General features: G+C 38.0%; 1 protein-coding gene across 1 annotated transcript in view; it reads left to right on the plus strand.

The window, feature by feature from the left end:
- brinp1 (bone morphogenetic protein/retinoic acid inducible neural-specific 1) overlaps window positions 1–25,277 on the plus strand; it is a 118,178-nt gene that overhangs the window by 16,971 nt on the left and 75,930 nt on the right. Inside the window, exon 2 of the mRNA XM_026921482.3 lies at window positions 13,055–13,322. Within this exon, the coding sequence (XP_026777283.1) occupies window positions 13,105–13,322 (218 nt within the window). The 5' untranslated portion in view covers window positions 13,055–13,104. The remainder of the gene's footprint in view (window positions 1–13,054; window positions 13,323–25,277) is intronic.

Here is a 25,277-nt window from a genome sequence, read left to right on the forward strand (position 1 = left end):
AACCACTCATTTGAATAAGTTTCTGTTTAATAAAATGCATCAGGAAAATGAATCAGAATCACACGAGGAACATCAATAAGAAAGAACAAATCCGTTTTACTGCATTTTATCATTTTACATCAATATTGTACCATATAATCCCATATTACCTCAAGCGCAGAAAGATTAGGAGCTCTTTAATCACAATCTGTATGAAACAGTAAACACAATTAGACAGAAAATAAAATAAAATAAAATAAAAATATTTGGGCTCTGAATTCTTCTTCTTCTTCTTCTTCTTATCTTTACAGCAAATTAACATGTAAATAAATGAACAATTTATTTTAAAAATAAAATAAAAAGTGGATAAAGTGAGCAATGATTTGTCATTTATATTAAATAAATAAAATTAAATATTAAATTACATTTTTACAAAAAATAAAGTAAATAATGGAAATAAAATATTAAGCAATTAATTGATCAATTACTACTACTACTACCACTAATAATAAAGAAAGCAAATTACAAAAAGTATATTTTAAGCAGTATTTAAAAATATATTAATTGGAGCTGCTTGATGTAGGTTTAGTGAAAGGAAAATCTCAACTTGTGTGTTTTAAGTGCTAAAAGCTGCTTCTTCGCTTCACAAGGCCAGTATGTCATCCTTCAATTTGTCCTTTAATGATCTTCAAAACATCAATTTAAAAAAAAAAAAAAAACTCGAAGAGGTGACTCGTTCAAAGTCGATTCTACAATTTAACAATAAACTTTGTGCTGTGATGCTTTTTAAAAACCTGGATCTTTGATTATATATCAGGATGTGTAGTGTATCGTCCAAGAAGGTGAGTCACACCCGCTTAAAAAAAAATAATAATAAAAATAAAAACCAGAGTAAAATTGATTACAGGTGAATTAGTTTTTGTTTAATTCGATTCTCTGCCATCCTGCTGTGCCTAATTTATGTGAATTATCCACAGTAACACCTTGACCATCCAAGCTGTCGGTCCTGCCTGGTCATTTGGGTCGCATTAATTACTTTTTGGCTTTGTGACAAACCTCGTGGTCTTTAGGGAGGAGCAGGACAAAAAATGTCCAAAGCGCTCCCGAGGTCTTTTACTTCTCCATCGATCTCCGCGTGGATGACGATAAATTCACCGCGCAGCTAAATTGAAACAGTACGTCAGCCCATTAGTGAATTGGTTTGTTTTGAGGATTGGCCATTGATTGTGAGCTCGGCTGATTGGGTTGAGGTCGGTACGGGGATTTAATTATCCCCACGGCAGAGTAGACTGCTGAGCTATGACTTCAGAAGGTCAGGGAGCAGAAGGGAGCAGATCGGCCCTAAAAAATGCCTCGCAACACAAAAATCCAGCACAAAGTCAGCTAGGATGCTCTCGGGTGCTGGGCTCAGGGGTGATTTTTAAAGTGTCAGGTTTTTGGCAAGCAAAGAGCAAAAAAAAAACAAAAAACAGATCACTATGCTAAACACGGGTGACAGGCTGAATTTTCAGCTCGCTAGCGATTTTCTTGCTGGCTAACTTGATCCGGTGTTACATTTTAATTCCTGCATTTCTATAAAACACCATTTTATTTTAAACAATTATTAATATTTTGAATAGAGTATGTTTTCATTTCACTGGCTCCACCCACTAGCATTAATATTCATAAGTGCACCAAAAAACTTACAGTTACATTCATAAACAAACTCGCCAGAGATCGTTTGTACTTGTTGGCGCCCAACATGAATGTAAATCTAGATTATCTATCTTTATTAACACCAAAGGTTTGATTGACTGTACCGGATACCTTGTAAAGCCTAGTTCATAAATGTAACAAGTTATATTTCAGTGTTGCTGTTAGAGGTTGGCTAGCTATACTAGCTAATTATGTTAGCACAACATTTGTTGGAATAAAAGACCACACTTACTGTACTTGCCCATTAATCATCCAAAATTGTTCGCAAACTGCTTCGTTGTGGTCCAGGTTTAAGCAGCTTCTATCTGACATGTTGTATATCCCCCTTATATTTGCTCAATAAAAGGCTAAAGCCTAGTCCATACTAACAAGTGTAGAATTGAAACACTCCTTTTTGTAGTTCTCCATTTTTCTTTTCCATTCATGCTAAAATAGTATTTTTTTCTCAACCACCGGACTGAATACACCTGAAATGGATAAATCTGAAAAACGCTGTTTTAAAAAGCTCCTATGAATATTCCAAGACGGCATATCCCATTGTGATGCTGTTTTTGTATTAAATGTATTGATTGTAATTACATACAATATGTTCATGTTGTCAAAACAAACGCGAAAAATAATGGAAAAACGTAAAGGTTTTTCTATTGTCGTGTTTCTTTATGGATGTGGAACCCGATGTGGTCTTCTGCTGTTGTAGCCCATCCGTCCGCCTCAAGGTTCACCATGTTGTGCATTCGGAGATGCTTTTCTGCTCGCCACGGATGTAAAGAGTGGTTATTTGAGTTAGCCTACCTGTCAGCTCGAACCAGTCTGACCTCTCTCATCATTGATTCACTTCCGTCCTCAGAACTGCATCGCACTGGATGTTTTTCATTCTTCTCTCCATTCTGTGTAAACTCTAGAGACTGGTCTGTGTTGAAATCTTAGGAGATCAGCAGTTTCTGAAATCCCATCTGGCACCAACAACCAACAGCCATGCCACAGTCAGAGTTACTGAAATCACATTTTTTTACACATTCTGATGTTTGATATGAACAGTGAAGCTCTTGACCTGTCTCTTTAAGATTTTCCACATTACGCTGCTTCCACATGGTTGGCTGAATGGATAATTTCATGAATGAGCAGGTGTGTAGGTTTTCCTATGATATATACTGTATATACTGTTAATCCTCTAAAACATGCAGGCTTTTTCCCCACTCGTATGAGTTCGAGCACTAGCGAGCTAAGTGTATCATCCCAAATGGCATAAAAGTGTACCAAAAAGTCTACTTAGAACAATAATGGGACATGCTGTATGTTCATTTCAGCTGTTACAGAGACGTCTTTAAGTGTATTGCTTGAGAAACATGAACATTTGGAATGGTGTGTAAAGCAGGTTGAGTTTTTTTTTTTTTATTTTATTTTATTTCATTTTTAAAATCAAGAAACCACTTTAGGTAGTTATCCCAGGGTTGCAGCAAATCCTCATTTTATAAATACCAGCAAAAAAAAACCAGGGAAAAGTTCATTTTCACAATACAAAGCATTTAAATAAGATTACCGAGTATATAACTAAGCTTTTCTTTAGACGCTTTTATCGTCGATGTCCTATTTCCTATCTCTCTGTTCACACAGTCGGACACACTCTCAAAGCTCACACCGCCGAGACGCGCTTTTCATTTCCGCCTCTTGTTGGGGAGCAGATTAGGACTTAGACACACACTTGATTTGTCAAAAGCAGAACAACTGAAGCATCAATATTCTACACTACTGAGGGATGTTCTGTGTTTGAAATATAAAGGCCACATACGAGTTAAAACATAACATTTTGTAATCTGTTCAGAGTATAGAAAAAAAAAAAAAAAGTATGTAGTGACCAGATCCTTCTGGACAGTATTTTATATATAATATACATTTATTACTTGCTCAATTTTACACACTTGTGAAATACTACATCCAGCTAAGTCCAGTACTAAACGAAAATTAGCATTATCTTCATTTAAAAAGTTGCTGATTGGTGCTGATTGGACATGGTGGTATTTTTGGTCAGTCTGATTGGTAATATGGTGCTCATTTGTGGGCGGGAACTTGTGTTCACAGAGCCTGGATTGGTGGAGCTCATTAGTCTAGAACAAGCATCATCAAGTAGTGGATAAAAAAATGCTATAGTACAGCTGACAAACACAATATAACAGTGTTAGCATCTTTCAACTCAAATACATAGCTGAAATGTTAGCCAAAGCCCTGCTGCTGATAAGATCAGATAAGATATTGTATAGTCTTAGTGTGATTAAACCCCGCCCCCTTCCCTGGAATTCCAAGTATACGGTGTTGCATGGATATAACAGGAAGTGGATGTCCGATATACAGGAACTGAGTGCTTTTTTGCAGCTCGCTTATTTTCTCCTTCAATCCTGAGGTCACTTGAATCCCCTCGATACCCAACATGACGATGAGCATTCGCTGTTCTGTGTGCGCACTTCCTGTCGTGACCTTTACCTACACTGAAATAAGACAAAAATACTCCACGCGACACTCAGTGACTTGACGACTGTGACTCAGAAGCACACTGGCATTTGCAGCGGCTCCCTGGAGACGACCATCCTGAGATAAGCTTCTTAAAAGCACTAATTTGATGTGTCCTGTCGGTTCTCTGAGCCCTAACGTTCGTTCCCTGCAGACCTCGTGGAACACGGATGTTCAATACATCGCCACAGAGCCAACGGAGGATCATGGGATGCAATTAGAGAACAAGCCTGTGGTCTTTGTGAACTCGGGTGACTAAAATGGATTTCACGATGATTTAGTGAGCATTTCTGGGGTCGTAGGAGATCTTCATAGTACATCTATTGGGATTAATTTAACACGCTGCATTCTTGGGTCTCTGGAGGGTAAAGAGCATTGATCGCATCTATCTCCAGGTTAGGCGTTTAAGTCGAGATCGTTTCTTTGTGCTGTATGACGAATCTTGTTCAAATCGCTGATTTACAGCTCAGTTCAAGACAGTAAAATGAGCCACCGTCCATATTGGGCTGCTTTTTTAACAACCCTGATTCAGTGCCACAGTGTAGCGATGCACCCAATACACTCATTAAAATACGCAATGGCTCTCTGATAGTTCAGAACAATGCTAATCTGAATAAAATATTAAATGTCATAGGGGGAAAAAGCTATTAAAATAATTCTGTATATTGCATGCAGTGGGATAATTTGGGGGGGAAAGAAAGAAAAAAACACATTTTCATTAAATATATTATCTGGACTTCCCCATCTGGTGGTAATAATAATAATGAAAACAAAAACAGACAAACAAATAAACAAACAACAACAACAACAAAACCATGGCACTCTGTTGCTGTGCAAAAATAATGTTAAAAGACATAAGGAGAAAAAATCTATTGAAATAATATTGTATATTGTATCCAGTGGAATAAGTTTAATTAAAAAAACTTTTCCTAAATATATTATCTGGTCTTCTCCATATAATATATATTTTGTTAAATTAAGTAAATCATATAAATAATAGAAGAATAGAAAAATGCAAAATAATGGCTCCTACACATGGCGAGCACACACAGCAGCCGTACCCAAAAACAAAAAACACTCCAGGTGTAAGTTTTAAGTTGGAGTTACAAAAGAGCTGCAAAATGTTCTGCATTAGCATTTTAAAAAGAGCTCTAATATTAACCCAGTATCACTCTCGTTCATCAGAGACTCGTACGTGAGAGAGCTACGATACCACACTGCTGATTCTGCATTACACTGAACCGCTGATTCGAGTGAAAGTCACTCCGTTAGTGCAAATGGAAATCAGCCAACATTACTGCACTGACCGATCATAATTATTTAACGATTGCGGTTAATTAGCTGCACGCGCAGCACAAAAACGACGACTCAGCAGAAGAAAACGTGGCATTTTCCTAAAATCCTGAAAGCGGCGTATCCCTGGTACTCGGAAAGGTTATTTTGATTGGCTACGAGCCAGGAGAAACATTATGGTGCGTTTATTGGCGAAGTCCAAGTTCAATCACCAGCCATGTTACAGATGCAGCAATAAAAAGTCTCGGGTTCAGGTTTTATAACTTAGGCATTTAAGCTGTCTTATACTAAAGTGGTGTTGAATTCTGGATTCTGATTGGTCAGAAGGCGTTGTATATAGAATTTTTATATAGAATTACATGAGTGATCTACAGAAAATGAATAAACACTTTCTGACCAATCAGAATCCAGAAGTCTCGTGTTATTAATAACTATTCCGCATAATGCGTCATGTCTAGAAAAGAAAATAAATAAATAAAGCAAAGCGTTGAGAAACGGTGCATTGAGAAGGTGTGAGAGGCTGAGAATGGACTTTTCTCTCTCTCTCTCTCTCTCTCTCTCTCTCTCTCTTTGAAGTGACAGAGATTTCGCTCTACACACTCATTCCCTTCCTGCTGCGGCTCCTCACACTTCTCCTCTCCCACTAGCCGTGAATCAAATTTCACCTCGTTGCCTGAAGGACTGGAGCATGTGCTTTCTGTGAGATCGAGCAAATCTCTCCTGAAATCTCTCCATCTCTCAATCTCAGACAAATGAAAATCTATATCTATACACATGAGTGTGTTTGTAAGGTTTTGGGCCATCACAAGACACCAGAACGGCTTCGATGCTCCTCGGTGTAGATTTTACCCGTCTCTGGAACAACAAACACTGTCCCTCCAGATATTCCCTAATGCATAGAGTACGCTATATAACTTTCCAAAGCTCAGCATTAGTTACTGCTCACACTACGGAACGCTTATACCTTGCAATCTGTTGTTTTGTGGACATGGTGATGTGCACATTACATAAGCGATCATAAAAAACAAGGCTCACACACTACACCATCTTTCACAAGGACAGATCCCAGTAGAAGTGTGCCTAATCCCCAAATCCTGCTTTCTCACAAAATACACGCAAGAGCTGCCTATCATTTTTATTCGAGATATTTTGTACAGATACTAGAAAAAAGAGAATTAAGAGAAAAAATGTAGAAGAAGGATTGGTTTATGGAGACGCAGACAGTGAGGATTGTCTGTTCTGCAAAGAGAACCGGAGGTACAGTGCAAAGAAATGTAGCTATTTTATACTATGCACATGTTTATTTTTTATTGTTACTGTTCCTAACAACAATTTAGATCTGAATCACCAAATAATTTCTTACAGAAACGGAATTGTTTACATTTTCCCCTCGCCCTCTCGCACTAATAGATGGATGATAAACTGGGTTCAGGGATCTGCTGCGCGTGACAGCAGATGAATTTCTTTTCCTGTCACATTCTCATCGCTGTACTTGCTGCTTGTCGTAGAGGACCTTCGCACTACAAGAGTCTTCACACAGAATTTCTAACATGCTTGAAAATATTGGCGCCTTCACAAGAGCTCGTAAATACTCCCATAAACAATACTATAAATAATTCTGCGAAAATTAAAGGAAATCGAGTCTAAAATAAAAATACGGCCTCAGATGATAGTGTTCGAGAATGCTGCCCAAATGTTACATTTTTCAAATATTATTTATTTAACTATTTCATTGCTCTGGATAACAAAGATGCATCAGATAGCTATGATTTCTGGGCAAGTTTTGAACCTAAAGTCTACATTCTTGTTGCTCTCTTGACCTGTAAGTATCATTTAACAAGTGATGTGCCATTTGTGAACGAGTCGACTCTTTGATTCAGCTCTTTTACTTTACATTACTGAATGTTTGGAGCCAACTCGCATATACAGTATGAGCAACTCTTGCAGTGATTAATATTAATTAGAGAAAGCTGTCCAAATATTACATTTTTCAACTTTAATTAATTAATTCATTTTTATTTTTCTGGGTAACAGCTACTGTATTAACAACCTTTTCTTTTTTTCTAATCCAAAAATAAAATTGCATCATATAAGAATTTTTTCTAGGCCAGTTCCTGTTCCCGAGGGCTACATTTACATGTCTAACAAGCTATGTGTCGTTTGCAAATGAGTCGACTCAGCTCTTTTACTTGTGAACATTTAGAACATTTTTTTTCTTTTTTCCCTTTTTTTTTCAATATTGTAGGAAACGTTACTCTTGCCATGTAATTTCGTCAGTATGTTTCCATGGAAACGTCTTTTCAACACCAGAGCTGGTCGTTAGCGATGTGTCAGCTCGTGTTTGACTCTCATCCATTGCGCTGCTGCTTGTTAACCACTATTAGTAGTTGTTGACGGATGTAGTCAATGTGTAATGGCAGGCGATCAAATAACTTAACTAGCTAGCTACAAGGATGATTATTTGCATATATTCAAGGAGATTATGTCCAAAAAATTAGGAAATGCCCACATGAATCATCCCCTTTTGCTTTGCCGAGACCCTTTCTTGTTTTTTATTATTTTTTTTGTGTTGTCCTATATAAGACTGCAGTTGGTGTTCGTGGAGCTCCATGGCCCACTTTCTTACACGCACACACACACACACACACACACACACAAACACACACTCTCACACTGTGATGTTGGCACCTCCTTGGATGAAGGAATTATCCTGGAAAAATCCAAGCTGCCAAACCAGCCTGCTCCATGTTAATGCTCTAAAAAACAGTGTATCTCTGGTTTCCTCTGACGGCTGTACATCGGAGTTCCACTGTGATGCCCCTCGGGTGAGCAATCACACTTTTAACTCCGATGGAGACCTCCAGTGTGTGCGAGTGTGGTGTTATGGCTTTAAATTCCTCCGGGGGAATCGGAATGATTCAGAGATGTTCAGAGATGATGACTATGATGTTGGCTTTGTATGTTTTTATGTGTGTGTGTGTGTGTGTGTGTGTGTGTGGCAGATTGAGAACCCACGCATGAGAGCCATCTCATTAGCAATGGGGGTCGAGAGTTCACAGGTTCACGTGGGGTTAAAATCTTGGACAGCCGGTACGTTTACCCCAAATAATCCGCTCATGTGTGGAGGAAAATAAGCTAAATAAAGAAGAAAAGATCTGATTTTACAATTATATTTTACACACAGCTTTAAATATGCTGCGTACGTCCTCACACACTATAAAAATGGTCTTTTTATAAGCACGCAAATGATATTATACACTAGCATTCTAAACTAACTTTCCTAATTAATCTTCACTATTTTAATAATCAGAAATTTTGAAGAAATTGAAAGAAAGAAATTGCTGAAGCGTTATCATAACGTCACTAATGTTATCATTGAAGCCATTTTTTTCAGTACAAGTATAGTTTTTGGTACTAATGCAACTTGTGCACGTGTGTTTTCACACACCCTAGCCTTGTTCTTTATAATGTTGTTAAGTTGATTTTAAATGAAGGCCATTAGCCATCTACATGTTACCTTTTATCGAGTAGCTTGACTTTGATAATTAGCAACACTTAGTGTGGGTGAGCAAAAAATTTCCTATAAACTGTAGTCTGTAAATCATTCAAACAAACATTTTCACTTGAAACAAATATTTTTAAAAGCTTTTTTAAATTATATCACGATACCAAAAAAAAAAGGTCTTAGTTTTCAAAATATGCCTACTTACGTATTTTAGCAAGTTAGCTATTCAAGCAAAGGAGCTATTCAATGGTTCAATTCGATGTCTTAAAACACACCACATGTTGGAATTCAAACTCGGAAAAGTTTGAGCTCTTGACCTTCCTTAAAAGTTATGAAATTAGGAATTATGAAGTGCCGTTCAGATTTTTCCTACTCCGAAAACATTCCAGACATTCCACGCTGACATTCCTTCCTTCACGGTGTCTGTCCATGTTTCTCTCCTCCATGTGCTTCGATTAAATGATGCATCGTTGCGTTCTGACAGCCAACTTCAAGTAAGTCTAAACTAATTATCTGAAAGGGCTCCTTTATTAGATTCCTTTACTGCATATTTGTCATTGCAGCAGGGCCGCTGTCTGGCCTGGAGATCTTTATTCATTAAACCTCAGAAGGAGAACACACTCGTTATATCACTGTCTGCGCCCGCCTAAATTACACCACGCTGCTCCGAGCAGGCCGAATACAATTTTAAACATCTTCTAAAGAAGTACAATATTGCAAGAGGCCAACTTTTTGGAAATTAGAATTGTTTTTTTTTGTGCCAGGGTTTTCCCCCAGAGACATCATTACTTATGGGTGCCATAATTTTTTTTTTTCTCTATTATACCACTAAATGCATAATTTAGAACATGCTGCATGAATATGCATTATTCATGATGTTTGCTTGTTTCCGAAGGCTGGCTCAGGTTGTTATTCATCATCCAAAAACACTCGTTACAACAATTGGAGTGACTCTGAAAAATGACACATAAACCAACTGGAATACTGTATATATATATATATATATATATATATATATATATATTCGATAGAATTCCACTTGTGTTGTGTGTCATTTCTCAGAGTCACTCTGATTGCTGTAACAAGAGTTTATATAGACTATTAAGGGCTTATTAACCTCTTCACAAACGTCTTTAATGCCACAGCGCTGTTGAATTCTGGATTCTGATTGGTCGGAAGTGTCGATTGCTTTTTTATATCCTTTCTGCTTTGTTTTCTGTATCTTCAGTTACCCCTTTTGTGGTCTCCTGCTTTGTACTGGGTTGTCTCACATTGTCTAATATTGCAGAGAAAAAAAGATTTTTGACTGAAATATCAGCAGAACAAAGTTACAGCGTCTGTAGCCGGAGGGTAAAGTTAAGCGTAAGGAAGCCATTTTCGGCTGTAATTACGCTTATCACTGAGCGAAGACACGATTCGGCTGGCTGCAAGATAATAAAGAGCGCCCATGACACATGCTAGGAAGAGTGTGTTTAGCTCAGTTTAATAAAGAAGGAGAGAAAGAGAGAACGACAGGACTTTTTGTTAAAGCGCTCTCGTGCCGTGTCAGTGTTGAATAGAAGATACTTAGAAAGATTGTTATTTTAATGATGGCGGCCATTTTCTCCAGCAGGATCCATCACATCTATCAGTTATTAATTATTAATGCAAAGTTTTACCCTGTCCATTTCTGTTATTCAAGACTGCATTATTTAAAGCTTAAATCAGAAAAAATGCACTAGACTGTATTATTCCTTGTCCCTGGTGTGGTTCCATCTTTTTTATTTTACATTTTTATATACAGTAGGGTCACATCATGTACAAATCCAGCTACTTACTGCCTGTAATTCGCTTTTAGAGGAAAACGTTAAATTTCCATTTTAAAGTACACTCTAAAGGTCAAAAAGTCCAAAAGAGAGCACTAGAGAAAATGATGCTCAATGCTTCCACCCCAGCAATGCAGAATGCACAGAGAAATCTGTGAAAATTAAAAAATAAATAAATAAATAAAATTGCAAAAGAAGCCTCGCAAGTCAGAAGAAAGCATAGAGCTGCGGTTCAAAATCCGACCACACTGCCCTCATTTCATTTAATTTCATTTTCATTTCTTACAAAACAATATTGATTGATTGATTGATTGAATTATTCACCAATGTGTAGTCATGTCATGTAGCATTTTATTTGTGGAAGGAGTCTCCAGTGTCAGAGCTTTGTAACAATCAGAGGTAAAGCGGTAACTTTAAGTTTTCCGACAGCTTCAGGACAGAGGAGTTTACACTTTGTGCTTTTTCAGTAACATGACAAGCTGCGTTTTTTTTTTTTTTTTTTTGGTTTATTATACTGCTTTCCATTGTGCTCGGAACTCAGAAAAACCCGATCTCCGACACCCGACACGTAAAAGTGCAATGGAAAGGTCATTCGAGTCGGAATTCCAAATTGGGAACTCGGGAAACATCCACCTTGCCTGAGTTCTCTGACTTAAACACCTCTGACATCACAGCAGTGTGGTGGTGCATGCAGTCTGCAGTTACCAGACTTCCCTTTGCATTATTTACTTCTAGATAAAACTTGACTTTACTTGATATGTAGCTTTTCTGTCGTGAAAAGATCTTTTAGCTGATCTGAGGCTACAGCTGTTTCTAGCTGCTATAACGTAAGTGAGAACAGGAACTAACTTGTTTCACAGATGTTCCACAACATTAAATGTAACTATTAACGGATAAACAGTATGTGTCATTCTTTAATTAATGAAAACTTGTAATTGTCGGTAAATTGCTGTGGTATAAGAGGAATAAAACACTTTGGGGTGTGCTGTTATAGGACAGTAATTTTCCTGTATAACTTTGGGCACTCTGTCCTGTCTATCAGTAAAAACATGACCGTCAGTGAACAGATCTTATTAGGGAAGATGTTCAGAGTGGGATATCTGAAACTCACACATCTCGAGCCACGTGTTATTGATACGTAACGTATTCGTAACGTGATGGATGCTTGTGCCGATACACACTCAGTGTTAATTAGGCTCCCTCAGATGGCCCACGTACTCCGTGTCACAACACGTCATCGACGCACCTCTTAACCTCGACTGAACTTATCACGCCGCTAATTAGCGGGAATAACGTGAAAGCTGCACGTCTGCGCGTCTGCGCTCGTGATCTGCTCTCAGCCATGAAAAGGGCACCGAGATTGTTAGAATAGAGCGCAGAAAAAAAGAAGGGAAGCGGGCAGCTGACAGCGTGTCTTAAAGGGTGTGTTTGTTTAATTTAACATTTTTTTTTTAATATGTGAAAAGGGCAAATAAAAAAAAAAGCTAAGCGATGTGCTGTGAGGTTAAATCCACTGACATAATGCTGCTTTCATTAAACACACCTTTAATTTCATTTTCAAACCACTAATATTTATCTCTCTCTCCCTCTCTCTCTCTCCTTCTCTCTTTTTTCCCCTCCCTTCCTGTCTCACTCTGTTTCTCTCAATGTCTCTCTCCCTCTCTCTCTCTCTCTCTCTCTGCCTCCCTTCCTGTCTATCTCTGTTTCTCTCAATATCTCTCTCTCTCTGCCTGTCTCTCTGCCTGTCTCTCTCTCTCTCTCTCTCTCTCTCTCTCTCTCTGCCTCTCTGCCTGTCTCTCTTTGTTTCTCTCTCTCTGCCTGTCTTTCTCGGTTTCTCTCAATGTCTCTCTCTCTCTCTCTCTCTCTCTCTCTCACTGTCTCTCTCCTTTTTTCTCTCCCTGTCTTCCTCTGTCTTTCTGTCTCTCTCTTCCTCATTGGTTCTCCTTTTCTTATCCTTATTTTCTCTTTCTGTCTTCCTTCCTCTCTCTATATTTATCTCTCTTTCTCGCCTTCCTTCTGTTTCTCTTTTTCCTCATGTCTTCTTTCCTTCTTACTTCATATATCTTTGCCTCGTTTTGCTCTCTCCATCTCGCTTAATCATATTTCTCTGGATCTCTCTTTCCCTCTCTACTCCTCTTTTCTCTGTTTTCTCTTTCTCTTCATTCGCTCTCTTTTTCTCTCCCTTCCTGCGCCTCGCCCTCTCTCCCTCTTTCCTCCGCATGTTCTTTATTCTTTCCCTCTCTCTCTCTGTCTCTCTCGTTCTGTCCTTCAGGTCTCCATAGAATGGAGCGAGAATGAACAGAGAGCGGCTGAAGGAAAAGCATGAACTGGAGGGTCATTGAGGTCACTTGCTTCCTGTTTCTATGGGACCATCTAACAGTTGAGTCTTTGCGCCAGGAGCCCTCGGCCGCTGAGCACCATGTGCCCAAGCACTTCGACTGGCTCATCTCCGACCGCGGCCCTTTCCACCACAGCAAGGCCTACCTCGCCTTCGTGGAAAGATTCCGCCAAGGATTTACGACCCGATATAAAATTTATAGGTGAGTGCGATTCGGACGTTTGTTCGGAGTTTCTGCTCGGAAGCTGTTTCTGCTCTCGCTGTGAAATGTTTATCAGCCATTTTGTCCTCATTGAAGAAAATGTGCTTGTATCTCTCACTTCTGCTGTCCTCTCTCTCTCTCTCTCTCTCTCTCTCTTTCTCTCCTTTCATTTTCACTCACATATCTCTTTTTCTTTCTGTCCCACAAATGATCCTTCCCTCAATCATTCTATCTTTTCAATCTATCCAAATATGTTCTCTTTTTTCCTTCCTTTCTTCCTCCCCTCTCTCTTCCTCCATCTCCCTCCCTCTCTCTGTCTCTCTTGTTCTCTGTCTCTCCTTCTCTGTTTCTCTCTTCCTCATCGCATCTCCTTTCCTTTTCTTGTCCTTACCTAACCCTCTCTCTCTCTCTCTCTCTCTCTCCTACTTTTCTCCCTGTCCTGCTATTTTCTCCCTCTCTATCTCTCTCTCTGTCCTCCCTTCTCATTTCATTTTTTTCTTACTCCCTCTATCCTTCCCTCTATATTTTCAATCTATCCAAATGTATTGTCTTCCTTCCTCTGTTCCTCCCCTTTTGCTCACTATTTCATTCTCATCTCTCTCTTCTTCTCTCTTCTTTGTTTCTTCCATCTTTCTTTTCCTCTATTTTCCCAATCTCTTTTTCCAATTCACTTGTATCTCACACTCTTTTCTTTTCCCTCCATCTTCTGCTATTTTCCCCTTCTCCCTTTTTCTCTTTCTATCTCTTTTCATCCCCTTTCCTTTCATCTTCCCTCACATCTCTCTTTTTACTCCCCACATCTCTCCTTCCCTCTGTTTTTTTATCTGTCAAAATCTGTTCTCTCTCTTCCTTCCTCTATTCTTCCTCTACCTGTCATTCTTTGACTCTCTATTTCATTCTCATCCTCTCTTCTTCTCTCTTCTTTGTTACCTCCAGCTTTCTTTTCCTCTCCTTCCTCTCCAATCTCCTGTTTCTCTGTATCTCTTGTTCCCTCTACTTCTCTATTCTATTTTTATAGAAGAGTCTCTATTTATTGTCCTCTCATCCCCTCCTCTTCTCTCTTCCTCATGCCCCCTTTCTTCTTCCCTTCCTTTCTTTTATTCTCTAATACCCCCATCTGTCTTTCTCTGGATTTCTATTTTTCTTTCTCTTTGTCCTCTCTCCTTTCTTCTTCCACAACCTCTCATTTTTTCTCTCTATTTTTTTCTCATCTTCTCTTCTTTGTTTCCTCTATCTTTCTTTTCCTCTCCTTTCTCTCCAATTCCATATCCTGTTTCTCTGTATCTCTCTTCCCCTATCTATTTTTCTTCTCTCTTTTTTCTCTTTCTCTTTCCCTTTCTCTCTTTACACCTTCCTTGTACAAAATGATAAGCAGTACCACAGTACAGAGTCGTGACTGAGGAAAAATATTTGGTCGGGTTTTTCTGCCCATGTTAATTTTCGGGGGATTAAGTTCAGTGTCCAGGGCTTATTATGGGATGGAGTTTAAGAGCCTGACTGGGAATTGTGATCTGCACCCTATCAGACCAGACAAATCATGTGATTAGCATAAAAACCTGGGGCTTGATTTACAGTAAAAAAAAAAAGTGCGAAATTTTCCAAAATCCAATCACATTGCCCTCGTTTATTTTAAAATTTATTTAAAATCATTCCCTTTTCCCTGAATTCTAGCCATCTCATTAAACACAACACTTGTCCACTAACACGTTATTCTTTAAGCGCAGGAAGTGTGAGAGTAGAAACCTGTAGTCGTTGTTGTAGGATGTTTTGTGAGAAATTCAGTGTGTGATGCTAAACTGGTGGCCTTTTAATTTCAGCACAAAACTAAAAGACGCAAACTAAACCATTATGAAGCTGGTTTTTAACCCCCAGAGCTGCTATTTCCGTCGCTGCTTTCCATTAACTACAGGCAGGTCCACGCAGTGGCCGAGGAAAATGAAGAAAAATGGGCTAAAAGCGTTTTTGCTTTTTTTTTTTTATGTTGCTTGCTCTGCATGTCCCATTTACAGTTATTGCCAAAGAAATGGCGTGTTACGATTTCCCATTTCTGACACTCCGGCTTTTCATCCGTCAACTTTAATGCGTCTCGCCCGCCGCGGCGGAAAACGCTGACGGAGTCTGAGTGTGTGTGCGGATGTAAGACGTGATTTGTCAGAACAGAATTCAAAGTATTAGTCGTCTATTCCCCCGTCTCTTTGCCTAGCAAAGCTGCGCATATTTGACTGGCACGCTCGTGCAAATAGAGAACGAGAGAGAGAGAGAGAGAGAGAGAGCATTTTCTTTCCACCCCTCAACCCCGAGCGCGCTTTGAAGTCCGTGAGCTGAGAATGATTCGTTTGATTCGCCGTCGCTTCCTCCTCCTATCTCTTTATCCGTCTTTCTCTTCTTCTTTTTCTTCTTTTTTTCCCTTTGGCCCCGTGCTCCTGTCCTGTATTTGTCATTCTCTGTCTAGATTCAGCGGATCTTCTCCTTCATGCTTTCTCTCCATGTGTGAGATGTATTGGTGCTTGTTTATCACAAATCAACTGTGCTTTTTCTTTTTTTTTTTCTTTTTTCTTTTTGCACTCCTTGTCAGGCAGTGTGTGGGTCTCTGGGGCCAAGATTTGAGCTCTGTCTCTCGATAAATGCATCTGTATCTTTGTGTGTGTGTGTGTGTGTGTGTATGAGTTCTGGAAAGATTATATCGTATTTTGTAAAAAAAAAAATAAAGAGCTGTGGAAATAACCACAGGAAATATATATCCCATCTGAATTGAGGTGTTGGTAAAGATTGTGTTATATCCTGTCGGAAAAGGGGCTGTGTGCTCTTTTTCTTGAGTGTAAAGTCACTCCAGGAAGCGCTCGCGTTTTTCTCTTTTCTATCATCTATAACTAAACCAAAACCAGGTTTAAAACAGAGCGACATAATACAGACAGCGTATGAAATGTCAGAGAAGCGCCGCTTTTGGGGATTTTCAGTAAGTTGTTGACTTCCTAGTGCAGGTACAGCGACATACATGCTATGGTCATGTGACCTACTAATGATCAGTTTGTGTGGCCACGCCCCCTACAACAAGCTTATAATAAAGCCTAAAGCGACCAGTGTGTATTAAAATAAAGTGTGTGTAGTACGCAGGGAATTTGGATACATCGTGAATGTATACACGCCCACTTCTGTGATTTATACAGAAATCATTCATCCTGAGGAAATTGATCATAATTACTACAGACGTCCTCCAACAACCTTACGAATCCATCGTAGCCACTTTTTTATTATTATTATTTGTAAAAACAGCATGCTAGGACAAAGCTGAGAAATCAATCCCAGCCGGCCAGCAGCGCAGGCTCACGGCTCGCTCGTGATGAGACAATTAAATGGCGCCTCGATACAGAGCCGCACTTCTCATTAAAAATTTAATCCAAAAAGCTGCAATCACATCTGCCTGACATCTGTGCGGCTGTCAGGCGCTCGCGAGAGGCTCATCCATCAAACGGCCGTAATCGGAACAAAAGTTTCGTGTTTTCTGTTCTGCCACGAGAACACAGGAGCGTGTGAGAATGCATTACATCCTCAAACCTCTCAGGAAAAAAATTACATTTGTCTGTTTTACAAACTGATCCAGGATCAGAGAGATGTGTGGCACTCACAGAGTGATTCACATGGGAGGATGAGTGGAAATAAAACCAACAAAAACAGGAAAATGATTCAAATCCTAGCAGTAGAAATTCTCCACAACTGAAAAAAAAACAAAAAAACAACAGATTTAAAGAGCAGATTCTCTGTGAGTAAATTGACAAATTATTCCTCGTATCATGTCGTGTGTGTATTATATACAGTATGTGTACAGTATATTCAGTAATATCTTGGAAAAGCCGTAAAGAGAATATTAATGAAGGAAAGAGTGATTCAAAAGAAGGAGAATTTTATAAGATTAATAAGCTTTAATTTTTAAAAATATGCACTGCCATAAGTCAAATGTTATAACAGAATTACAAATTTAATGCCTTCATTCTTACAAAATACACCATCAAGAGCAGTTTTACTAGAATATTAATAGATGGTTGAATGGGTGAATGGATGGATGCATAGATAGATAGATAGATAGATAGATAGATAGATGGATTGAGGCATGATGGATGGGTGGATAGATAGATGGATAGATGGATGATAAATGGGTGGATATATTGACAAATGGGTAGATAGATGGATAGACAGACGGGTGGATGGATGGATGGGTGGATGGATGGATGCATAGTTAGATGAATAGATGGACACATAGATAGATAGATAGATAGATAGATAGATAGATAGGTAGATAGATAGATTGATAGATTGATCGATTGCCTTATTTAAGGCATTTAAGTGTTCTTATCTTTCTAAAAGGCTTTAGATGGATGGATGGATGGATGGATGGATTAATGGATGGATGGGTAAATAGATAAATGTTGTAGTCTGGAACCCTTTCTGATAGGGAAACGCACCGCTGTAGGGTTCTACATGGAATCGTTAAGGGTTACACAAAGGAATGAAGAATAATTAAATGCAATAACAGGTGAATTAAAAATAAAGAGAGTAGTATGATGCGAGTGTCAGTGGTGTCGTTGTAGCACACTTACGCTTTCGGTAACGCTAATGACATTAACGGCTGATGACGATGCTGATTGTGTAGTAAACACACAGGAGCTTCTTTACTTGTACAGGCCGGCACGTTCCCCGGGGTTTGGTTGCCGTGGCGATGTAGACGTGTTGTGTGTGGAATAAGATTGAGCAGGAAGTGCAGGTTCTCCCTCAGCACCTCTTTACAGGACGAGATTAAACGCTGGACAATAACGGCCTGATTGCAGACAAGCAAATCTCTCTCGGCTCCGATAACCGAGACCTTCTGCCTCCAGCTGAGCCGAGATTCCGCCTCTGCGGCTTAGCCTGAAAAGGTCACCATCACTTTCCAGAACATTTCCATTACTCCTAAAGGTCTGTTTATGGGAAAATTAACCTCCGGCCTTTTTTTGACCCAGGTCCATGTATTCAGATTTTATAGCGATACAGTTATAAAAATGTACATAAAACTGTAATTATATCTGATTTTTATTTCTGTTATAGGAAAATAATCAACTTCAGGGTGCTAACAGTAACACTGCTTCATCCCACCACCCTGTTGTGGATTATTTCTCTATAACGGCACAACATGGAGTTTTATTCATTACTTAATAAAGAGGAGGTTGGAAATGGAGTTTTCCCAGTTGCTGCCAAAGTTACTAAAGTTCATCGTCCTTGAAACGCTCCTTGGTTTTATTTTTCCATTTTTACAACACTAGCTATCTGACTCTACCATGGATTTGTGTTTACGATAATTCAGTCAGAATTCAGTTCACATCTAAGAGCTGTTTAAGATTAACTTGATTCCTAACAGATTCCTTCTGTAATATAAAATTGGGATCCTGAATTACTCAGATTTTAATGTAGGATTTTAGATACAGGTTCTGGGCTTAGTAGTGCTTCCTATAAAGAAAAGAAATAATGGAATTCATTCTTTTCTATATAGCTTTCTATATTCATTCTCTATATCTCAAGTATGCTGTATTTTTTTTTTACTCATCCAGTCACATGCAATTTATTTTAATATATAAAAAACCAGCATGTGTTGGATTCCACTTTACGTTTTTATTCTTCGTGAGCTCGGGCGGTCATGAGCAGCATTGTGCATCTTGCTACTTTTCTTATTTTCTGCTTCCTAAATCCATTGCTCTGGGCTCAAGGGACTTTTATATCTACGTCTTTATGACTGTGGCTGTGGTTCAGAGCTCCAGTCCTGGGGACACTTAGTTTTGTGTTTGTCATTAATCTACGCTGATTCAGCTCCGTACCAGACTCTTTATGATCCGTGTTAGAGAGGAGAAAACACTAAAATGTGTCGAGGACCGAGACTGGGAAAGAGCTGGCCTATAAAAGTTTGCAAAAATGTTAATAATGCATGCTGCTCTTCAGAGTTACTCGTGCTGGGACAGGACTCTTATTCAGTGTGGCGGGTCAATACAGTCGCACTGTGTGTATGTGAGTGTGTGTGTGTGTGTGTGTGTGTGTCTGAAAAATTCCAGTTATTTATGGCAAATCATGAAATATAGATATGTCTATTTGGTATTGGAGCAAAAAGAGGAAGGATGGGACATGAAGTAAATATGGGCAGACAGACAGAATTTAAAATACAGACAGACAGACAGACAGACGTTAATATAGAGACTGACATAAAGGCAGACAGACATACAGACATTAGAACAGAAGCAGACTATCAGGCAGACATTAATATACAGACTAATGTCCAGGCAGACAGACACTGAAATAGAGAGAGGGACATAAAGACAGACAGACAGACAGATAGACATTAACGTAGAGTCAGACAGATGTAACAGACCTTAAAATAGAAATAGACAGATAGATAGGCATACAGTATGTTGAAACAGAGACGGACATTAAAACAGATATAAAGACAGACGGACAGACAGACAGACAGACAGACAGATTCTGTAATCCACATTTCCTCACTGAGGCATATTTAAAGCAACATTCTGATGTCACATCATCATCTATATTAAAGTATAGTGTAACGATTTGTGTTGCAGTATAATTACAGCATATTACTTACAGTGTTGTTAGAGTATAGTTACAGCGTTACATCATTGTTACAGTATTGATACTGTACAGTTACAGTATTGCTTACAGTATCAGCACAGCTTTGTTATGCTAGTGTATAGTTGCAGCATTGTTACAGTGTATTTACAGTTACAGCATTATAGTATTGACATGTTAAGATTGCAGTATTGTTATAGTATAGTTATGATATGTATTTCATTTTTTGATAAAATATAGTTACAGTAGTCTTATACTATCATTACAGTATAAATACAGGATTGTCATGGTATTGTTAGAGCATTGCTGAAGTATTACTAGTAACATCATTATTATAATATTGTTACATTATGACCATAGAACATTAACCTTAGTTAGAATATTATTACAGTATTGATAAAGTATAATCAAAGTATAGTTATAGTATTGTTACAGTATAGTTATGCTGTTGTTATGTAGTGTTATAGTTACAGTGTAGTCTCAGAATTGCCCATGTATTATTACTGCACTGTTACAGTATTATTATAGTATTGTGACTGTATAATTACAGCATAGTTTCAGTATTGTTATGGTACAGTTACAGTGTTATTACAGTATTGTTATGGTATAGTTAGTGTTATTACAGTATTGCTATGGTATAATTACAGCATAGTTTCAGTATTGCTATGGTATAGTTACAGTGTTATTACAGTATTGTTATGGTATAGTTAGTGTTATTACAGTATTGTTATGGTATAGTTAGTGTTATTACAGTATTGCTATGGTATAATTACAGCATAGTTTCAGTATTGCTATGGTATAGTTACAGTGTTATTACAGTATTGTTATGGTATAGTTAGTGTTATTACAGTATTGCTATGGTATAGTTACAGTGTTATTACAGTATTGCTATGGTATAGTTAGTGTTATTACAGTATTGCTATGGTATAGTTATGGAGTTATTACAGTATTGCTATGGTATAGTTACAGTGTTATTACAGTATTGTTATGGTATAGTTACAGTGTTATTACAGTATTGCTATGGTATAGTTAGTGTTATTACAGTATTGCTATGGTATAGTTATGGAGTTATTACAGTATTGCTATGGTATAGTTACAGTGTTATTACAGTATTGTTATGGTATAGTTACAGTGTTATTACAGTATTGCTATGGTATAGTTAGTGTTATTACAGTATTGCTATGGTATAGTTATGGAGTTATTACAGTATTGCTATGGTATAGTTACAGTGTTATTACAGTTTTGCTATGGTATACAGTGTTATTACAGTTTTGCTATGGTATAGTTACAGTGTTATTACAGTATTGCTATGGTATAGTTATGGAGTTATTACAGTATTGCTATGGTATAGTTATGGAGTTATTACAGTATTGCTATGGTATAGTTACAGTGTTATTACAGTATTGCTATGGTATAGTTATGGAGTTATTACAGTATTGCTATGGTATAGTTATGGAGTTATTACAGTATTGCTATGGTATAGTTACAGTGTTATTACAGTTTTGCTATGGTATAGTTACAGTGTTATTACAGTATTGCTATGGTATAGTTATGGAGTTATTACAGTATTGCTATGGTATAGTTACAGTGTTATTACAGTATTGCTATGGTATAGTTATGGAGTTATTACAGTATTGCTATGGTATAGTTACAGTGTTATTACAGTATTGCTATGGTATAGTTATGGAGTTATTACAGTATTGCTATGGTATAGTTATGGAGTTATTACAGTATTGCTATGGTATAGTTACAGTGTTATTACAGTATTGCTATGGTATAGTTACAGTGTTATTACAGTATTGCTATGGTATAGTTACAGTGTTATTACAGTATTGCTATGGTATAGTTACAGTGTTATTACAGTATTGCTATGGTATAGTTACAGTGTTATTACAGTTTTGCTATGGTATAGTTATGGAGTTATTACGGTATTGCTATGGTATAGTTACAGTGTTATTACAGTTTTGCTATGGTATAGTTACAGTGTTATTACAGTATTGCTATGGTATAGTTACAGTGTTATTACAGTTTTGCTATGGTATAGTTACAGTGTTATTACAGTTTTGCTATGGTATAGTTACAGTGTTATTACAGTATTGCTATGGTATAGTTATGGAGTTATTACAGTATTGCTATGGTATAGTTATGGAGTTATTACAGTATTGCTATGGTATAGTTACAGTGTTATTACAGTTTTGCTATGGTATAGTTACAGTGTTATTACATTGTTACACTACAATTATAGTACAGTTATAGTATTGTTACAGTGCACTGTCATACCAATTTCTTTCTCCACATCTCTGAAATAAACCAAGACAGACCACTTCAGGTCCTGGGTCACGTGTTATTTTTGCAGAACAGAACTGATGCATGTTTCATACAGAGTCCAGCCTCACACTGTTTACAGCATTATTCTCCACTGAAGAGCTGTCCATGACACGTGCCTTTACAAAGCCTTAACACGGGTTGTGTATGGCTGCGTTGTAGTGTGCAACGTGAGAGGAATACACACACACGCACACACACACACATGGAGTGGGTTCATTCTGTTCCTGCTGTTTTGTCACATCAGAATTCAAGACCACATAAAGAGCCAGGGAGAGAATAAAGGCCAGCCATGTGGGTGGCTAGCTGTTTTTCCACACACAAGCACACACACATGCACACACACACACACACACATACACACACACACGCACACACTGGATGATGAGGTCGGATCACCCTTTTCTCCGTGATCATTGTTCTCGGTCTCTTTCTGCGGCTCTCGTGCGGACGGGAAATCCAATATAAATGCTAATCTGTCTATTAGTACACTTTAGAGAGCCACAAGCGCTCATTGTGCAGTAATCAAAGGGCGAGATGGACGATTTCTTATTTAGAATGAAAATATTTATGAACGTGGCGATCTGCTTATTGATCAGGTGTCGAGGAGAGAACAGAATAAAGGCGGATTGTGCTATCCCGACACAGCCATCGAGCTCGGATCCATTACAGAGCGAGTCTCCTTTCACCAGGGTTTAACAAGGAGGTGAATGGAAAATAATAAAGTCATCACTGCGAGGAGGCGATCGTGATATTCAGCCTTTATTAAAGAGTAAAAGAGGTCTCTGGCATGGCACGGAGAGGCGTCACTCCACCACCGGGTTAATAACGAGACCGAGACCTCGGAGCAAATCGGCTTCTCCAAGCAAAAACATTAACAAATCCCTGGTTCACGTCGGATTTTTTTTCTTAGACGCCATATTTCCACAAAGTCCCTGTCTTCACATCAACAGCTCGCTGCTTTTTCTGTCCGGAAACTTCAGCTGTCGATGCAGCTCATTCCACGACTTCAATCTGGCAGTCGTCTCAAAAATAAAATAAGAACTGGTTCCATTTTAAATTATTCTTTGCTTCTAGCAATCAAGGAACTCACTGTGAAATGAAATTATTGTGAAGCACTTCCAGCTGGTTCGAACGCAGGAACTGCACAATATAAACCCAACACCAATCCACAGAGGATAAAAAATGTCCAGGAACATTCTTCGCTAGTGACCAGAAGGGTGTAGGTTCAAATCTCAGCACTGCCCTTAAGCAAGACTCTTAACCATCCAGTTATGAAATAAATGATAGAGATACACCAGTAATCAGTTAAATAAGTAAGGAATAAAACACTCTGTGTTGTGTTATTATAGGAAAATAATCAATGACACGGTGGTGTGATGAAGCGGAATTAGCGTTACCAGCACAAAATTGATTATTTTCCTTTAACAGCATGTCCTGAAGTGTTTCATTCCTCTCATGACACAGCAATTTGGAAACAATTACAATTCGTAAATGTTTTTTATCCATTTATTGTTACATTTAATGTTGTGAAAAAAAACTGTTCTTCCCTCCAGGGGAATCTTAAAGGTCCAATAAAGGTTCTATTATATCGTCATATACACGTATGACACGCTGTAGGCTCGAGTTACACGATTCGTGGCCACGACTGTGGTCAGGGCTGTAACCTAATATGAATACATTATACAGATTGAACAGATAAAATCATCCAAAGCAAATATAAATACAGATACGAGCCGAATACAGATGAGTATGAATACAGATACAGACACAAACCCATTTGAATACAGACATTGGTCGAGTATCTTTTTTTTTTTTTTTTTTTTTTCAGTAAGCTTGTCAGCTTCAGGCACTGGGATTCCATGAAAAAAAAAAAGTCACACAAGCGCAAGGCTTTTACTTTCACATGCAGCTTTTGGAGCTTTAAATGAAAGCTCACTGAAGCTTGTGGGGAAGGTTGCCAGGTTTCAGCAAAATTCTCAACCCCAGTCAAACAATTTAATGTACAAATAGTTTTTTTAACTACGAAATTTCCCAATTCTAAGAAAGAGTTTATATGACACAGTACCAAGATGCACATTAATACCCTTGCTTCTCTAAGTAAATGAATAAATAAATAAAAATTAAAAAAACCCTTGAGAACAGTGGATGTTCTGTTATAATGACCTCCCGCTAAAAACGCCCAGGCTTCACAGTTTCATGTTTCTGAGAAAACGACCATCTGCTCGAGCTGAAATCACGATGGCGGAAATGAATATGAGGTGAATAAACGCTGGATGTTGATGTTAATTCCCGCATGCCAAAACAGCTCTTGACTCATAGGCATATTAGAGTGTATAATAGCACGTCTGTACACTTCCTGCTTTTCTTTCTGCTCAGCCCCTTGTTATGCACAACCTGTATTTTTTTTTTATTCGAGGACGTGCGCTGCCACTGCAGAGGAAGCTGTAATCATCCCATACATACGGTCCTCGCTCTGCCAAGCGCAATTTAACCACGATTTGTCAAACTGCTTTTGCTAATGTGGGTAATTTTATGTTTGCCTCATCAGCTTAATTAGATGGCGACTAATCAATTTATGATTAAAAAGATATGACAGTCCGCTCCTCTGTGAAGTTCAGATTTGGTTTGATGGCAAACTTTAAAGGTCGCTGCACTTTATTGGAGTTATGGAGGAACGTTCCAGTAAGCGGATATATTATATAGCGCAATATTTAATAAGGAGCACTTTATAGTATAGCCAGAGTTCAAGCAAACAAACAAATAAATAAACACGCAGATAAATAAATACATTTTATTACAATTACATTATATACGTGACAATGACTAACATTTAGTTTTTAATTTTTTATTTAAATAAATAAAGAATAGATTTATAAATAACATTAACTAATAATTCTTTGACAAGCATATTATACACTATATTAACAATATATAATACAAATTTCTTGCATTATGTATTGTATGTATTGCTTTTTTATCACTTGTGACACACTGTTAGTGTAATATATATTTTTAAAGTCTATT

Source organism: Pangasianodon hypophthalmus, chromosome 27, assembly GCF_027358585.1.
Source record: "Pangasianodon hypophthalmus isolate fPanHyp1 chromosome 27, fPanHyp1.pri, whole genome shotgun sequence".
Taxonomy (NCBI): Eukaryota; Metazoa; Chordata; class Actinopteri; order Siluriformes; family Pangasiidae; genus Pangasianodon; species Pangasianodon hypophthalmus.